Source organism: Mobula hypostoma, chromosome 3 (assembly GCF_963921235.1).
Source record: "Mobula hypostoma chromosome 3, sMobHyp1.1, whole genome shotgun sequence".
Classification (NCBI taxonomy): Eukaryota; Metazoa; Chordata; class Chondrichthyes; order Myliobatiformes; family Myliobatidae; genus Mobula; species Mobula hypostoma.
This window is the reverse complement of record NC_086099.1, coordinates 36122790-36140568: the sequence shown is the minus strand read 5'-3', so window position 1 is coordinate 36140568 and position 17779 is coordinate 36122790. Positions and strand designations below refer to the sequence as shown.

At 38.9% G+C, this 17779-nt stretch overlaps 1 protein-coding gene across 4 annotated transcripts in view; it reads right to left on the bottom strand.

Annotated features, from left to right (window-relative positions):
* Window positions 1-228: 228 nt before the first annotated feature.
* rusc2 (RUN and SH3 domain containing 2) overlaps window positions 229-17779 on the bottom strand; it is a 119887-nt gene continuing 102336 nt past the window's right edge. For 3 of the 4 annotated variants that reach the window (XM_063042892.1, XM_063042894.1, XM_063042893.1), the window contains 2 exons: window positions 5734-5898; window positions 229-3956 (listed from right to left, as the gene is read on the bottom strand). In XM_063042892.1, the coding sequence (XP_062898962.1) occupies window positions 3776-3956; window positions 5734-5898 (346 nt within the window). In that variant the 3' untranslated portion in view covers window positions 229-3775. The remainder of the gene's footprint in view (window positions 3957-5733; window positions 5899-17779) is intronic. The other variant, XM_063042895.1, reaches the window with a different exon arrangement.

Genomic DNA, 17779 nt, shown 5'->3' with positions numbered 1-17779 from the left:
TTGTCTGTAACTTTTTAAGTAGCGATTGCCTTTGTGTTTAGCATATAAATATCGAGCCCACATTTAGCTAGCAGACCTTTCTGCGGAAAGCATCTCGGTACGTAGATACCTGCTGTACCTTGTTGTATCAAATAAAGAAGCTGCTTTGTATCTACCAGTGACTCTGTCTCTCCGGTAATTTCATCCACGCTACAACAGGAACCACAACGAATTTGAAGGTATTGAAAATCATCTTTAATGTTACAATGAAAATGATGACTTAGAGGATGCAATTGTCAAAAACATTCTATGAAGGCAGTCCATTATCTGCATTGATTGTGTTCATTTACAGTCAATCAAAAGAACACCGCAGCATACACTGAATGAATTTCTCCATTCATAACTATTAGGAACAAATACAAGTTTATGGTATTGTAATTGTATTGATAGTGTTCTAATTTGTACTATATTTCATTTAAATACATAATTTGTTAATCAATTAAACAGTAGTTTGCCTTTTTTTATAGCCTTTTAACTAGTTCCCTGAAACTTCAGCTAATTGGTGCAACAGTTTAACTGGGGCAATATGTATTGGTCCCAATGTGTCCCAATTAAACAAAATCCTGTATGTGTGTTTGTGTGTGTGTGTGTGTGTGTGTGTGTGTGTGTGTGTCTGTCTGTATATTAGAAAGAGATACATTATACTACATATACAAAGTATGAATATAAATTCATCAAAAAATCCAGTTATATGCCAAATATGATTTTTCCTTCACAAAACCACTTTGATGTTGTCTGATCAACTTTAAGTTTTCCATATGCACAACTATATCAACTTTAATGCAGTTTGTAATATTTTCACCAATGACAGACATTGATCTAAATTGCTTATAGTTTCCTGATTTCTAAATCTTTGACTAAATCAGTTAGGTTTGCTATTTTCCAAACCTAATGGAATTTTCCCTGAATCTCATGTTTTGAAAAATTAATATCAATACAATAACTATTCAATTAGTAGTTCTTTTGAGATCCTAGAATGAAGTACATCAAAGCCCAGACCTGAACCTTCTCTTCTATCTAACTCACGATTGGTGCTCCAGTTATAGCTGCTGATAGGCCACGTACAATGGACAAATGCTCTCGAAGCTCCCTTTTTAAAATAACCACCGCCAATCTGCGAGAAATCCCTCCTGGTAAAGCTCTGTTGACGCCACTGATAGGCCACGTACAATGGACAAACACTCTCGAAGCTCCCTTTTTAAATAACCACTGCCGACCTGCGAGAAATCCCTCTTGGTAAAGCTCTGTTGACACCGCTGACAGGCCATGCACAATACTGCTAAAGGGTCACACAGCTCAAGCAATACTGAAGCAAGGGTCACAAAATTCATGCAATGAAACATAATTAAGTTATTGAAATTTTAAAAGACAACAGGAAGACATGGTAAGAACAACAAATGCTGACGGCGCTCAGAGGGCAGGCAGCACCTGTGGACAGAGAAATAGAGTTAATGCTTCAAGTCTAATGAAAGGCCATTAACCTGAAATGTTAACTTTTTCTCTTTCCATAGTTGCTGTCAGACCTGTGAGTCCCAATAGCATTTTCTGTGTTTTTGTTATTTCAGATTTCCAGTAACTTACAGTCTCTTTAGCTTTTGCAAATAGATGTAGTGGAATGCTAAAAAAAACAAGAAACCCTGACATACTAAAACAAGTTGTACTTTACAGTAACCCATTGTTTTCGGATCCAGACACAGAAATCTTCAAAAAATCTTGTTGTTAAAAAAAACATTAAACTACAGTCCCACCTACTTGTTCTGGTGAATCAGATAAACATTAAATAACTATTTTTGTGACTTCATTTACTAACAATACATAAGTCACTGTTAATTCAAAGTAGTTCACCGTGTGATTCTTTTGACAAACACGTTGATGTAATCAGAAAACAAGAAAATGAAATCCAGGTCCCTGACCTTTTTAATGCTATCTTTATGCTAAGTAAATTCTGGTGCATGGCTTCAAATAGCAGAAACATGTAACATGAAGTTGGTGAATAAACTTGTCCCACTGATAAAATGAATGATCAAATGATAATGTAGGATGCCCCAGCCTCCAAAGTCAGATTCTCAACGTGTGTCCCAGTAAAGTATTTCAGGCAGTCAGTGCATTAACATGTATTTGTTACTTCAAACAATAGAAATAGTTTTCTACAAACATTCGTTTTCTGGCATGTCACCCTACAGCACAATAGTCACGTGATTCACAAAGCATCCATTCAATGTGTAAGGCCTTCACAGATAGGATGTAGGTTATTATACTACCTGAGAAAGTGGTCAAAGCTGGGTCGATGACAGCATTTAGGATAGTGTATATACATAGATTGATTGTATGTTCATGATGTGATGCTGGGTACAGGAGTGTGGTAGGTAATGATAAAGTGACTGACAGGCAATGATAAAGTAGTGGTGTTTGGCAGTGTGAGGGTGGTTGAATAGTGGATGGAGGTGTTGATTGGTCTTATTGCTTGTAGAAAGTAACTGTTTTTTAATCTGGTGGTCCTGGGGTGGATGCTACGTAGCCTCCCTAATGGGAGTGGAACAAACAGTCCATGAGCAGGGTGGGTGGGATCCTTCCTGATGTTAGTATCAGAATCAGAATCAGGTTTATTATCACTGGTGTGTGTGTCGTGAAATTACTGGCCCTTTTCTGGCACCTTTCTGTATAGATGGCCTTAATGGCAGTATGCTGGTGCCAGTGATGCGATGGGCAGTTTTGACTATCAGTGTAGAGCTTTCCTGTCCATCACAGTGCAGTTTATATGATTCTACTAAATACTTGTATATTTGTACTTCTAATAAATTCTGTTCCATACAGAAGAGAAATGATAAAATCTATTAGAATATTCAAGCTTGGTGTAGTTATAGTGAACATTTGCAATTATAGATATATAAATATCAGTCTGATTTAAAAGAGATTACAGTTGATAAATAAGTACATTATTCACTTTTCATGAACTCACTGCAATTTCTTGTAAAGGATTACAACACACCCACTATATCACATGCCATCATTTCAGCACTTTTTATTAATGTGCAAAATAAATAATACATACATGTTCAAAGAATGTTCAGAAAAAAATCAAATATGGTGTAACTTCATTAACTGCATATATACAAGGCAGAGGTATATATTACTACAAATTATTATATTTTAATTGATTCCTATATTAACTCAAACATGACACATTCTTGTAGAATGTCTGTGCAGGGGAGGCAGTTAAGTCACCCTACAAGATCCAATCAAGGCACCAATACTATCTTTCACAAATGGAAATACTGCCTGTCATTTGTACTCACAAATTCATGCAATTTACACCATTTGAAATGAAAATTAATAAAGATTATTAAATAATAAACTGTAGCATATATATTATATATATGAATTACATATATTATATATATATACTTCAAATTCTAGTTCTGTCCCACTTATTTGGAAGTCTGGTAATACAAAGCTGCTTACTACTAAAGGCATGTGAAATTAGAACAATGTTCATGTGGCTGGCAGGCATGCTTTTATAATCACCAATGAGAATTCGTGGATGAGCAATATAAGGATGAGCTACTTGGTTGAGGTTCTAAGTGCATCAATGAAGAACAAAGTAATAAGCAAAGAAATATTGGCAATTTAGTGCTTTCTTGCTCGATATTATCTTGCTGGTTAACAATTATTCTTTTTTCATCTCCTTTTCCATATCCACCTCAATTAAAATTGCACAGTTCATCGAGCATTAATATTAACAATCTTCATCTTCTGGATGAGTCACATAAGTAAAGGGTACTAATCCACGTTCAGCCCCAAGGCCACAGAGCAGCCAGTCTGCATCCACTTTTGACATCACCCTCAGAACATCTCCTTTTTTAAAGCTGAGTTGTCCTTTCTCGGTTGCTATGTGATGGCAAAGTGCCTTCACTTCTCTTAATGGGGAAAAAATAAAAAGGTGTTTGAAAAGCTGAAGGCACAACACAGAATTTATTTTAATTATTTTTTCATTTTGGACTTTTACTATCCTATCACATTCTCTTTCTTCGCATTAGAAATTAAAAATTAGTCACCAAAAGACTGTAAGGAGTGTTAGTATTTAATACCACAAAACAGCAGAAGATACATGCAGTAAGCAGAAAAAGAAAAGAATAATGGTGTGCTGCTTGTACTTAAGCTTACTAGCACCATCAGTCCTGGGGACTGAGCTCTTATATTTGTATGATAAAAACAAAATGCTCAGCAGGAGAGGCAGTTTCTGTGGAAAGAGAAACAGAGTTAAATTTTAATGTTATCAGTCTGAGATCCTGTCTGACCTGCTGAGTATTTCCACCATTTTCTGTTTTTATTTCATATTTAGAGCATCTGCTGTTTTATTTTTGCTTTTCTACCAACTTATATGTGTCCAGTAACAACTTGAAGTTAAAAGCACCAAAAGAGCAGGAAAAAATCAAATCAGTATTAAACTGCATGGGTGACTAAAAGTTGCTTTATAGAACAAGTATAAACTGAGAATATATTGAGTATAAATAGCAGAAAGTTAAACCAAAAAAATCTAGAGAAAAGAGAACGATTTTTCTTATGTTCTAATGTATGTTTTGCAGTACCAATTGATTTTATTATGCGTCATATAGACAACAGGCTGCCAATGGTCATTAAATAAACTGTATAACGAGTAGATTCAACACATTTTTCAAAGAGTTGGTAAGTATTGACAACAAAATACCCTATCTATATTTTTAATTTTCAACAATGTAAAAAATTATGCAAGTTTCTGATATTGATCTGTGAGTAAATACATTGGTCGTTTGGAAGGGACAAGTTCGTTTATAATTAAGTGCTGAGTTAACCAATCTCAGTTGGTATTCCTGAATATCCCCAACCTTTCACATTTAATTGGACGATGTTCCTTCCAATATGATTTCAGTGAAATTGAACTTCAATAGTGACACAGTAGAAGATCTACACATATGCTGCATCAAGAAATTATGCCTATTAATTCTTCACATCTTATCCATGGTGTTATGGAGAGGACTAAAATCCTTCCTGACGTGAAAAAACTCAAGGGAGGTTTAGGCATTCATCAATGGATTTGATTCTGAATATATTATAACTGATGTTTTCTGAGGCCATAAAACAGTTTATATGTTTGTCAAGTCTTGGCTTAAGAATAACATATGAACTGAGGAATTGCGTGAAAATAAGTTACAGACAAAACAAAATGCTTTAGAAAATGCTCTGTTTATCAATAAAAAAAACACTGAAATTACTTAAATCTTAATGGGCACTTCAAGTACACTCTATGCCCCACAAATATCTAGTCTCTGCAAGGTGACGTTAATTACTCAAGCAGCTGAACTACCTCCTTTTCTTCTGCTGGTAGTCTGACTTCCAGTTCACTTACACCTTTTCAATTACTACCACATCAGGAGGGGAAAAGCCACAAGGTTGATATCTAGCATTAGAACTCTTAACTTTAACACCGGCAAGCATGGAATTCCAGCTGTCAGTGAAATTTAGTGGATCAATACAGATTATGCATGAAACAAAATACCTCATAGTTATATGGTTTAATGTCATTTGTATTTGTATTTTTAATAACAAGGGCAGCTGAGAAGTTAGCCTTGTATTTCAAGTAAGAAATACTATGCAATTGCTTATTATGTATTGCCTAACCACCTAGATTCAAGAAAATAATGTAAATATCACTACCGCTCATATTGGGCTTTTGTTTCTTGATATTCTGGTTGACTACCTCCAGTCTGTGGATTGATTTGTTCTGCTACATATTGGGATCCTCTCCATTTTCCAGTTCCCACAGTCCGTACCATTAGATCATAGACTGATTTATCAAGTCCCAACCAGTCCGAAGGTAATCTGGAGACAGAAAATAGAAAATTAAAATTAAAAAAGACAGGAATACGCTTAAAAATATTACTACATCAGAGTCAAGAAAATTCTACTTCCACTTCAATGTATATTAGTTCCTTTCATTTTAAGCAACTTTTATAAGTAGTTCTTTTCTCCCCCTACACAAGAATCCAAACAAGAGTTTGTGACAATGACTAAGTGCACTTTAAAAACTGCATGAAGATGTATCAAATATCTTCTCAAGTCTATACATAGAATGTGCTTTAGCTAATAGTGCTTTCTTCAGGTCCTAAGCTATTAAGATACTCATTCACCATCAGGCCTCCATTACTTTATCTATTACAGCAATGCTGCAGGGATGTTCAGAGACCTCGGGGAAGAAGGCAAAGATATGCCCACCTGTACAGGTCGTCAATAGCTCACTTCTTCTAAGCCTGATACACGGATATATGGAATATTGCAGGAAAATCTTCGGCCTTGTTCTCATTCATGGTCTGTTCAATTTGTCAAGTTGAGGGTTATACTGGCTCTTAACATCCTTGCCACAGGCCCTTTCTAAACAGCTGCAGCAGATCTCTGTAACTGCTCAATTTGCTTCTTCCTACTGCACCAGACTAGTCATCTAAAGTATTGTATTCACAGAGAGATGAATACCTTTGCTTTGATTTTAGTGGCAACTTGGGTTTTGGATTTGCCTACATTGCTGGTTTTCCATGAACTGTGGGCTGCCACTGAAAGCACTCATGTGCCTATGAGGCACAGTTTTCAAGTATTCAGGACAGTGACACAAGATTTTGTGATGCTGATTTACTCCTGAATTTCCACATACGGTAAAATGAGAATCTCAAAATGTTTCAAAGCTACATTTAATGTCTGAAGTTAATTTCTTACTCTTTCAGAAGAACTCAAAATTGTAAAACTTGGAATCCTAGCACGTCCAGTTCAAAACTGGCAATTAGGAAGGTGACTCATTGGATTATGCATCACTTCTGGTTCATTTGGCAGGGGGATGCGAACCAGAGCAGGTCAGAAAGTGAAAGGTTGGAGAGGAAGGTAGATATCAGGGCCATTAAAAACAAGCAATAGATGCAATTGTATGTATGGTTTGAAATATGTATTTAATGCTAAGAATATCATGGGTAAAGGTGATGATCAAATAAATATCATGGGTAAACGGCATGTATCAGTACATGCAGCTACGATGATGTTGTGACCATTACAGAAAGTTGGTTGAGAGAGGAATAAGAATAGGTGCTTAATGTCCTAGGGTTTTAATGTTTTAGAAAAAATAGAGAGGAGGCTAAAAGAGGGTACGGGAGTTGCACTACAAATCAGGGATAATACGACAGCTGCACTCAGCTTAATGAACAGCTCATTCACCAAATCTATATGGGTAGAACTCAAAAATAAGAAGGGTGCAATTACTCTGACAATGCCACCAATGAACAGGTATGTAGGCAGATTAAGGAAAGTTGTAAAAGTAATAGGGTTGTTGTCATGGAGGTCTTCAACTTCCCTAATATAAGCAACACACATAAACGTTGCTGGAGAACGCAGCAGGCCAGGCAGCGTCTCTAGGAAGAGGTACAGTCGACGTTTCGGGCCGAGATCCTTATTCAGGTCTAACTGAAAGAAGAGCTAGTAAGAGATTTGAAAGTGGGAGGGGGAAGGGGAGATCCAAAATGATAGGAGAAGACAGGAGGGGGAGGGATGGAGCCAAGAGTTGGACAGGTGATTGGCAAAGGGGATATGAGAGGATCATGGGACAGGAGGTCCGGGGAGAAAGACGGGGGGCGGGGGGAACCCAGAGGATGGGGAAGGGGTATAGTGAGAGGGACAGAGGGAGAAAAAGGAGAGAGAGAAAAAGAATGTGTGTATATAAATAAATAACGGATGGGGTACGAGGGGGAGGTGGGGCATTAGCGGAAGTTGGAGAAGTCAATGTTCATGCCATCAGGTTGGAGGCTACCCAGACGGAATATAAGGTGTTGTTCCTCCAACCTGAGTGTGGCTTCATCTTTAAAGTAGAGGAGGCCGTGGATAGACATATCAGAATGGGAATGGGACGTGGAATTAAAATGTGTGGCCACTGGGACACATATATATTCCATCTGGGTAGCCTCCAACCTGATGGCATGAACACTGACTTCTCAAACTTCCACTAATGCCCCACCTCCCCCTCGTACCCCATCCGTTATTTATACACACACACATTCTTTTTCTCCCTCTGTCCCTCTCACTATACCCCTTCCCCATGCTCTGGGTTCCCCCCCTCCCCCTTTTCTTTCTCCCTAGGCCTCCTGTCCCATAATCCTCTCATATCCCTTTTGCCAATCAACTGTCCAGCTCTTGGCTCCATCCCCACCCCTCCTGTCTTTTCCTATCATTTCAGATCTCCCCCTCCCCCTCCCACTTTCAAATCTCTTACTAGCTCTTCTTTCAGTTAGTCCTGACGAAGGGTCTCGGCCCGAAACATCGACTGTACCTCTTTCAAGAGATGCTGCCTGGCCTGCTGCGTTCACCAGCAACTTTTATGTGTGTTGCTTGAAATTCCAGCATCTGCAGATTTCCTCGTGTTTGTGTCCCTAATATAAACTGAGATCTCTAATGCAAGTGGGTTAGATGGGACAGAATTTGTTAGGTGCATCCAAGAGGGTTTCTAAAATCAATATGTAGTTAGTCCAACAACAGGAGGGACTGTACTGGATCTGGTGTTGGATAATGAGCTTGGCCAAATAATCGACATTTCTGTGGATGAGCAGTTGGGGAACAGTGACCACAAATCCTTAAGTTTAAGACAGTTATAAATAGGGCGAAGTATGGACCTTGTGGGAGAGTATTCAACAAGAACAAGGAAAACACTGAGAGTATTAGGCAGGAACTATGGAGAGTTAATTGGAAACAGCTGTTTTTGGGCAGGTCCACAGCAGATATGTGGAGGGTATTTAAGGACCAAATGGACAAAGTACAATCCAGTCAGAAGAATGGTAAGGTAAGAGAACTTGGGATGTCGAGGAAGGACAGGAACTTAGTAAAGAAGAAAAAGAGAAAGTATGTACAGCTTAGGAAACTGGAATTAAATAGAATCTTTAAGGATTATAAATAAGCCAGAAAAGAAGAAGGGAACTAGGAAAGCCAGGAGGGGCCATGAGAAGTCATTGGCAAGTAGGATGAAAGAGAATCCCAAGGTATTCTATACATATATTAGGAGCAAGAGGATAACTAGTGCAAAGGTGGGGCCACTCAAGGATAAAGTAACATTTGCTTGGATGCAAAGGATATGGGTGATGTCCCTAATGAGTACTTTCTATCCTCTAGCTCCATCTCTTTGGTAAATATTAATGTGGAGAACAGTGATGAGAGTAATAATATGCTAGGGCATTTAAAGGTAAAGGAGGAGATAGTGTTTTATTATTTTAAAATTTTATTTTAGTAATCCTGCAGGGAGTAAGCCCTACCAGCCCTTCGAGCTATGCTGCCCCAGCAACCCCCAACAAACCTAATTAACCCAAACCTAATCACAGGACAATTTACAGTAACCAATTAACCTACCTGGTAGGTCATTGGACTATGGTGAGTCATTTAAAGAGAATTAAATGAATGTCCCCAGGGTTTGATGTGATATAATCCAGGTGATTTAAAGAGGCAAGTGAGGGATTGTTGGGCCATGATCAATATTTTGGTGTCCTCTCTAACTACAGATGAGCTCCTGGTAGACTGGCGAGTAGCTAGTCTTGTTCTATTGTTCTAGGAGGGAACTAGGAATAATCCAGGAAATTGTAGGCTGGTGAGTCCCATGTCAGTGGTAGGGTATATACCAGACAGAATTCTTAGGGATAGGATTTATGAACATTTGGAAAAACATGGCCTAATTAGGGACAGCCAGCATGTCATGTCTTGCTAACTTGGTTAAGTTTTTTGACAAGGTGACAAGGGTGATTAATGAAGGTAGAGCTGTGGATGTTGACTACATGGATTTTATTTTAGTAAGGCATTTGACAAGGTTCCTCATGGGAGGCTCATCCAGAAGATTAAGATGCATGGGATCCACGGAGAATTGGCCATTTTGATTCAGAACTGTCTTGCCCATAGAAGACAGCAGGTAGTGGTCAAAGGGACTTATTCTAGTTGGAGGTCTATGATTAGTGGTGTCCTGCCGGGATCAGTACTGGGACCTCTGCTGTTTGTGATGTATAGTATATAAATGAAAACTTAGATGGGTGGGTCAGTAAGTTTGCAGAAGATACAAAGTTTGGTGGTGTTGTGGATAGTGTAGATGAATGGCAAAGAATGCAACAGAATATACAGCAGTGCAGATATGGGTGGAGAAATGGCAGATGAAGTTTAACCAAGCCAAATGTGAAGTGTTGCACCTTAGAGGGTCAAATGTAAAGAGGCAGTACACTGTTAAGGACAAGACCCCTAGCAGTGTTGATGAGCAGAGGGATCTTGAAATGCAAGTTTATAGCTCCCCAAAAGTGGCTACACGTGCTGATAGGATGGTTACAAAGGCATATAGCATGCTTGCTCTTATTATTTGAGGCATTGGGTTCAAAAGTCAAGAAGATATGTTGTAGCTTTATAAAACTAGTTAGGTTGCATCTTGAGTATGGCATACAGGTCTGGTCACCCCATTACAGGAAGGAAGTCAAGGCTTTAGAGAGGGTGCAGAAGAGGTTTATCAGGATGCTGCCAGGATTAGAGGGTGTGTGTTATTATGAGAGGTTGGACAACCTTGGGTTATTTTCTCTGGAATGCCAAAGGCTCAGGGAAGATCTAATAGAGGTTTATAAGATTGAGAGGCATAGCTAGATTAGACAGACAGCATCTTTTTTCCAGGTTTGAAATGTATAACACCAGAAGGCATGCATTTAAGATAAGAAGGGGTAAGTTCTAAGGAGTTGTGAGGGGCAAGTTTTAGGCAGCAGAGATTAGTTAGGTTAACTGTTTGATTACTAATGTAGCTAGTTGTGGACAACATTGTGGGACGTAGGGCCTGTTCCTGTGCTGTACTGTTCTGTTCTATGTTCTTATACATTTTAATGCAGTCCAGAATAATGTGCCAAATATCTCAATTTGGACTGATGAATCCAGCTCAAGATGAGAATGGGATCAGAAATAATTAGAATAATGAAATAGCACCAATAATTTGGCCATAATCCTACTAATGTAAGCAAGAAGAATATAATAAAAGTATACAGATTATTAGGAGTAAAAACAGCTTACAAACTTTGGCAACAATAAGAAATGTGTATTTGAATAATACCTTTCACAACCTTGGACTTCCCAAATGCTTTCCAGTCAGTGGAGTGATTTTCAACTGTAGTCAATTTTATAATGCACAGACAGCCTGTGCAATAAATGGCAATGGTACAGACAGTAAATATACTTCTCAGTGACATAGATTTAAAGATAAATATCAGTTAGGTTTAAATGATGTTTCTCAGGAAAGCACACATCTGAGGCTGCATATAGGGCCTCAGTTTAACATCTCTTTAAGGTAGTAGTGGCAGTATACATTGAACTGCTTCTTAGGCTTGAGTATCGTGTCATATCACTGAAATAGCATGTTGTAAGGAAAGTTAAATTTGCAAAACCTCATATTCCAAATGTATAGCCTCCAACCTGATGGCACGAACATTGATTTCTCTGAATTCCAATAGTTTTCCCCCTTCCCCATTCCCTCTTCTTCCATTCCCATTTTGGACCATCTTGCGTCTTCTCCTCACCTGCCTGTTATCTCCCCCGGTACTCATCCTCCTTCCCTTTCTCCTATGATCCACTCTCCTCTCCTATCAGATACTGTCTTCTCCAGCCCTCTACCTTTTTCACCTATCAACTCCCAGCTTCTTACTTCAACATCTCTCCCCACCCACCTGGCTTCACCTGTCACCTTCTAACTTGTACTCCTCCTCCCCCACCCTCTTATAGTGGCTTCTTCCTCCTTTTCCAGTCCTGACGAAGGATCTCAGCCCAAAACAACAACTGTTCATTTATTTCCATAGATGCTGCCTAATCTGCTGAGTTCCTCCAGCATTTTGTACATATCTTAGTTAAATTTCATGCCTCCCTGGTATATGCTAAAATGTGTAATACAAAATGAAAATTTCTTAGACAAAATAGTGTTAGTCTGGGATTTGAGAATGCACAAGGAAACCAGCCCACAGCTATGTTTTGAGAGCTTCAGTCTTAACTACAGCCTTGAGAGTAATAATGGGTAAAAACATATTTGTCTGGAAAAGTACCGGGGCAAAATGTTATGATTGATTTTCGAAAAGATATTGCAGAGTATGAAAAAGGATTATTTGTGCATGTGTGAATCCTCTCTTAGCTGGATTACGACTAGTGCTAAGAGCTGGAGAGAGAGGCAGGGAGAAAGAGAGAGAGAGAGATTGGAAAAGCTGTCGGGCATCTGAAGTTCCCTCTGGCAGCTTACTGTGTAGAGTGGCTGAGTGACTAGTATTATTTTGTTTGTTTACCACTTTACTAATCACTCTTTCATTTTGTATTTTATTTTCTATATAAATCTGAAGTACTTTCTTATAACCTTTAATACATATACAGGGCCTCCTTTGTGTGTGGATACCTTTTGCGGCTGAGTCAGAAAAGAACCAGGAACAAATTTTGAAATACTTTTATTACAGATGTATACACTGGATCTCTTGTTCTTTGACTACACTCTCACCTAGTCACCTAGACTTGCTACTATAGCCACATATTAGATTAGATTCAACTTTATTGTTATTATGCCGAGTACAGATACAAAGCCAATGAAATGCAGTTAGCATCTGACCAGAAATGCAAAGAATAGTGTTATTTACAAAATAACTGCAAATTAAAAAAGAGCTACAGCACACAAATATAAAAGTACTGAGACAGTACAATACGGATGCAATACTGCTTAGCACTGTAATGAGAGGTTCAGCAGTGTCACAGCCTCAGGGAAGAAGCTCTTCCTGTGCCTGCTGGTGTGGGAGCGGAGGCTCCTGTAGCACCTACCGGATGGGAGGAGAGTAAAACGTCCATGGTTAGGGTGAGATGCATCCCTGATAACGCTTTTCGCCCTGCCCAGGCAGCGTTTATGGTAGATGTTCTCAATGGTGGGCAATTGGGTGCCGATAATCCGCTGGGCAGTTCATATCCTTCCTTGGGACTTATCTCTGTTGCCAGTTACTGCAGTCACTGGTATCTCCTTGGATGTACTCAGCATTTAGCTCAGAGATGGGTATGCTACAATCTAAACTAATAAAAAGTTTGTCTTAAATTGCTGTTTTTAAATTAAAGGATGCTATAAAGTGGATTTCCAGTTGTTCCTAGCATACCTCTGTGATGCACATTCACTTCTTAGCCAGTAGGCTCTTTCTCTTTCTTGGTTGCTAATCTTACTTTCTAAACACAGTATCTGCTACTTGTAAGATCACAACTAAATATATGTAAGTAAACTTCCAACTAACAGTTGTTTGACTTCTGGTTGTAAAGTAAAGTCAGTTCTTAGAATGTAAATGTCAAGCACTAACCACTTTGAGGTTAAAAACAAGTATTGTTCTACCCGGAAGACATAAGGTTTAGCTCACTACATCTGCTTTATTACTGCTTGAGTTACAGTATAAGACAATGGGTTGTTTAATTCGGTTTGTTTCAAACAGACAAGCTGACTCTTAAGTTGCTTGGTTCAAGGATGCTTGCAGAATAGATGGATAATATTAGCATATCAATAACTATAATGTGAAAAAGGATCTAGTGCTTTAATAACCAATATCCAGCTGAACCTGGAGGATATAATGGGCAGTTTTGACGTGGTGTCCTTGTTCACGAGAGTTCCCATTAAGGATATCTGGGTCCTCCTATGGCCAAGGTTTGATAAGGGTACCAATGACTAGTCTTAACACACCCTTACATCGATGTACTTCTTCCATAAGGGGAACTACTATGAACAAAGGGACATTGTAGCCATGGGATCGCCTTTGTCACCGACTATTGCTAGGAATTTGAGGAGAGGGCTCTGAGTTCATCGCCCCTATGCCCCAAATGCTTCTTCAGATGCGTCAATGTATACTTCGTAGTGTGTCCTCATAGACTCCAGGCACTCCTAAAGTTCCACGACCATCTGAACAGTATATATCCAAGCTTTCAGTTTGCGCTAGAGATGGATAAGAATAGATGGCTCCCAGTCCTGGACATTCTAATACGACGAAAACTGAATGGTAGCCTCGGACATGGTATCTAACAGAAACCCACTCATATGGACTTGTGGTCTTACAGACTTGTACCTCAACAATAACACACCATTACACTTCCCAACATAGAGTGGTTCTTTTTATCTTGATTAACCGGCAAAAACTATTTTGGACCTGTAGAGTCTCCCTGAGGAAATAAGATGATTACACACGATGTTCGTAAGGAATGGATATAAATGTGAAGGAAATCAATCAGGCCCTTAAAAGAGCTGACAGAAAAACCAGGAAACCTAACAACAAGAAGGAACCCATTGCTACTGCCTGTCTTCCCTATACTTCCACGGTTTCTGGAAGGATCGCCAGGATATTGAAGAAATACCAGATTAATACTCTCAAACCCATAAGGAAGGTCAAGTCACAGCTGATGTGGGTCAAAGATGACCTGGAACTTGAGTCAGCTGGCATTAACAAGATTCCCCGTGAATGCAGAACAGTCTATATCAGCTAGACAGCACAATGAAAACCTGCATCAAGGAACATAGGAGGTATATCCATTTGCGTTACCCAGAGAAATTGGCGGTAGCAGAACACTGCATTTGCAATGGCCATATAATTGACTTCGAGCACAAATCTACTATGTCGTGCCAATGGCTTTTGGAACTGCCTGATAAAGGAAGTCATTGAAATAAAACTAGTGGAAAAGAATTTTAGCAAAGACAAAGATCTCACTCTAAGTACGAACTGGAATTCGATTGTAAACAAGGTGGGAGAGTGGTAACTTGATTCGATGAGAACTAAACAATTAGGAGGGATGGACGACAGTATAGACATTCCCACCAGTCTACACATACCCATGCATCATCCCCGAAGAAGATGGCAGAGTTTGTCATCAAAATGTCTGTTATAATCAATACCTGTACCAAATGGAAGCCAGAAAAGAGTTTATTCATAACTGATGTATTTACAGTCGGAAAGTTTTTTTGTACTCAAGGAAGTTAGCTTCACAGCATTACAACATTAATGGTAGGACACTGAAGTACAATGTCTCCAAAATGCTTTCAGACTATTTGTGTTGAAAGGACATCTGAAGAAATATCCTATGTGTGTGAGTCACTCAAGTTGTAGGAAAAAAGTATATTAGTGTAGAGAGCAGTTCAGGCTTATTGCGACTGGTTGAAGAACATTAAAAACAATGATAGGAAGACAGGTTGAATAGAATCCATTGCTCTAGCTTCGGTTTCTGTAACAGAGCACTTGCTTGTATGTCCTCTAAGGTTACATGAATTGTACCTGTGCTTTGGAAATTCTTTGAGTTTAAGAAATGCTTTGTGCTTTAGAACTTTCTGTAATTGGGAAATAAATGGTTAAGATAGAAATCCTCTGAGTTCTAAATGTATGTTAAGATTGTGTGGATTCAAACATGTATCACTGTAAATAAAGGAACTGCGTTTTAAACTATTTTGTTACTGGAAGTGCCTTCTTGGTAGGGAAGGAGGACCCAGTGCTCAAATAGTGGGTATTAGCAGATAAAACTCACAATGGAGAAGAAAGAGGGAAGTCTTTGAAGATTGGGTAGTTGCAGTGTTATCCCCCTTTAGTGAGAGAATTTGTGGTTATTTATATCCAATAGGGCTGAAGATCTTTGTTTGAGTTTAGAACTTTTGCTATCAGCAAACCCAATACTACCACATCTCTACATCCAATTACTATTTATAAGAAGTTCGTCATGAGTCCCCAGATCCTCAGGACTTTTTACAGGGGAACCATTGAGAGCATCCTGACTGCCTGTGTCACTGCCTGGTTCAGGAATTGTATTACCCTCAATCGCAGGGCACTTCAAAGAGTGGTGCAGATAGTCCAACGAATCTGTGGATGTGAACTTCCCTCTATTCAGGACATTTACAGCAGCGGGTGTGTAAAAAGGGCCCGGAGGATCATCAGGAACTCCAGCCACCCCAAACACACACTGTTTCAGCTGCTCCTGTCTGGCAAACGGTACCGCAGCACTAAGGCCAGGACCAACAGGCTCCGGAACTGCTTCTTTCAGATTTATCAATACACAGTGATCTGATTACATATCTGACTGTACATACATGTATACATAACAATTATGTATACAATCTTAATGTTTGGGCAATATCTCCTACATTTCCCTTCCTTATTGCTTGAACATAGCGACAGAGAAACAACAAAGGTTTTTACTCCCACATGTTGTGAAATGGATGTAAGAATAAAATAAATTCTAATTCTATAAGTCTTATATCTGGAGTACGAGAAAATACTCACAAAGGATTTAGATAGTAGCAGCTGTAAGACCTCTTAGACCTCATGCATGGTAGAGCAGTATGCTTGATACTTGAAAGAGGCTGCACAAATTGACAGGAGAGTAAAGAGGGCATACAGTATTGCATGCTTGCCTTTAGTAGTCTAGGCACTAAGTTTAAGAGTCAGGAAGTTGTGTTGAAGCTTTACGAAACTCTGGTTAGGCCACATCTGGAGTATAGTATTCAGTTTTTATCGCCCCAATATAGGAAGGATGTGGCAGCCTTGGAGAGGATGCAGGAGAGGTTTGTCAGGATACTGTCTGGATTAGAGACCATGTGTTATGAGGAGTGGTTGGATAAATTTGGGTTGTTTTCTCTGGAGCAGCAAATGCTAAGGGGGAAATCCGTTAGAAACTTGTAGATTAGGAGGAGAACAGAATAGACAGTCAATATCTTTTTACCACAATCAAAATGTGTGATAGTAGAGGGTATACGTTTAAGGTGAAGTTCAAAGGAAATGTGGGGAGCAAGTTCTATTTTTATACAGAGAGTGATGGGTGCCTGGCATGCACTGCCAGAAGTGGTAGTACAGGCAGATATAATAGTAGTGCTTAAATGCTCTTAGAGGGGCACATAAATGTGCCGAGAATGAAGGGATATGGACTTGTATATGCAGGAGGGGTATAGTTCAGTTAACTGTTTGATTACTAGTCTAATTAGATCAGCACAAAATCATTGTCACATGTTTCTGTGCTGTACCATTCTAAGTTCTACCTCCAGTGAATCTAATATCCAGCCCCTTCACCATACTGTACAAACAACAGTACATGCTGTATAATTATCAAGGATATGTCATTTGTGATCTTTACCATGAAGAATTTCAATATTTTAGGAGCATAATAACATACAAATTCCCCTCCATTTGATACACCAATCTGACATTTTCCTTCACTGATTTAAATCCTGGAACTTTTAAGGACTGCAGTGGTATAAAGGAAGGGTAAAGATCAATATCTGTCTTGTTGCACACTAATCTACAGGCCTGTATGAAAGACCTGGAGCCACAGGTTCTAAAACCACTCTGACATTTAAATTCTGATAATGAACTCCATAAAAATTTCTTTTTAAAGGTTCCAATAAAAGTAAACAGGAAAATACCAGATAGTTATAAAAAAAATCTTACTGGTTCACCAATGAATGTTAGGGAAGGAAGACACAAAAGACTGTTGATGCTGGAACCCAGAACAACAAGTAAGGTGCTGGAGGAACTCGGCTGGTCAAAATCTCGAAGTTAAATCATTATTAAAGTAGGTACACATCATGATATATGTACAACCCTGAGATTCAGTTTCCTGTGGGCATGCACACTATATACAAGTAATCAATGAAAGGTCACACTGGTGGTGAGAACTGGTATCAAAATTTGAAGTTTTAAGACCCTTCACC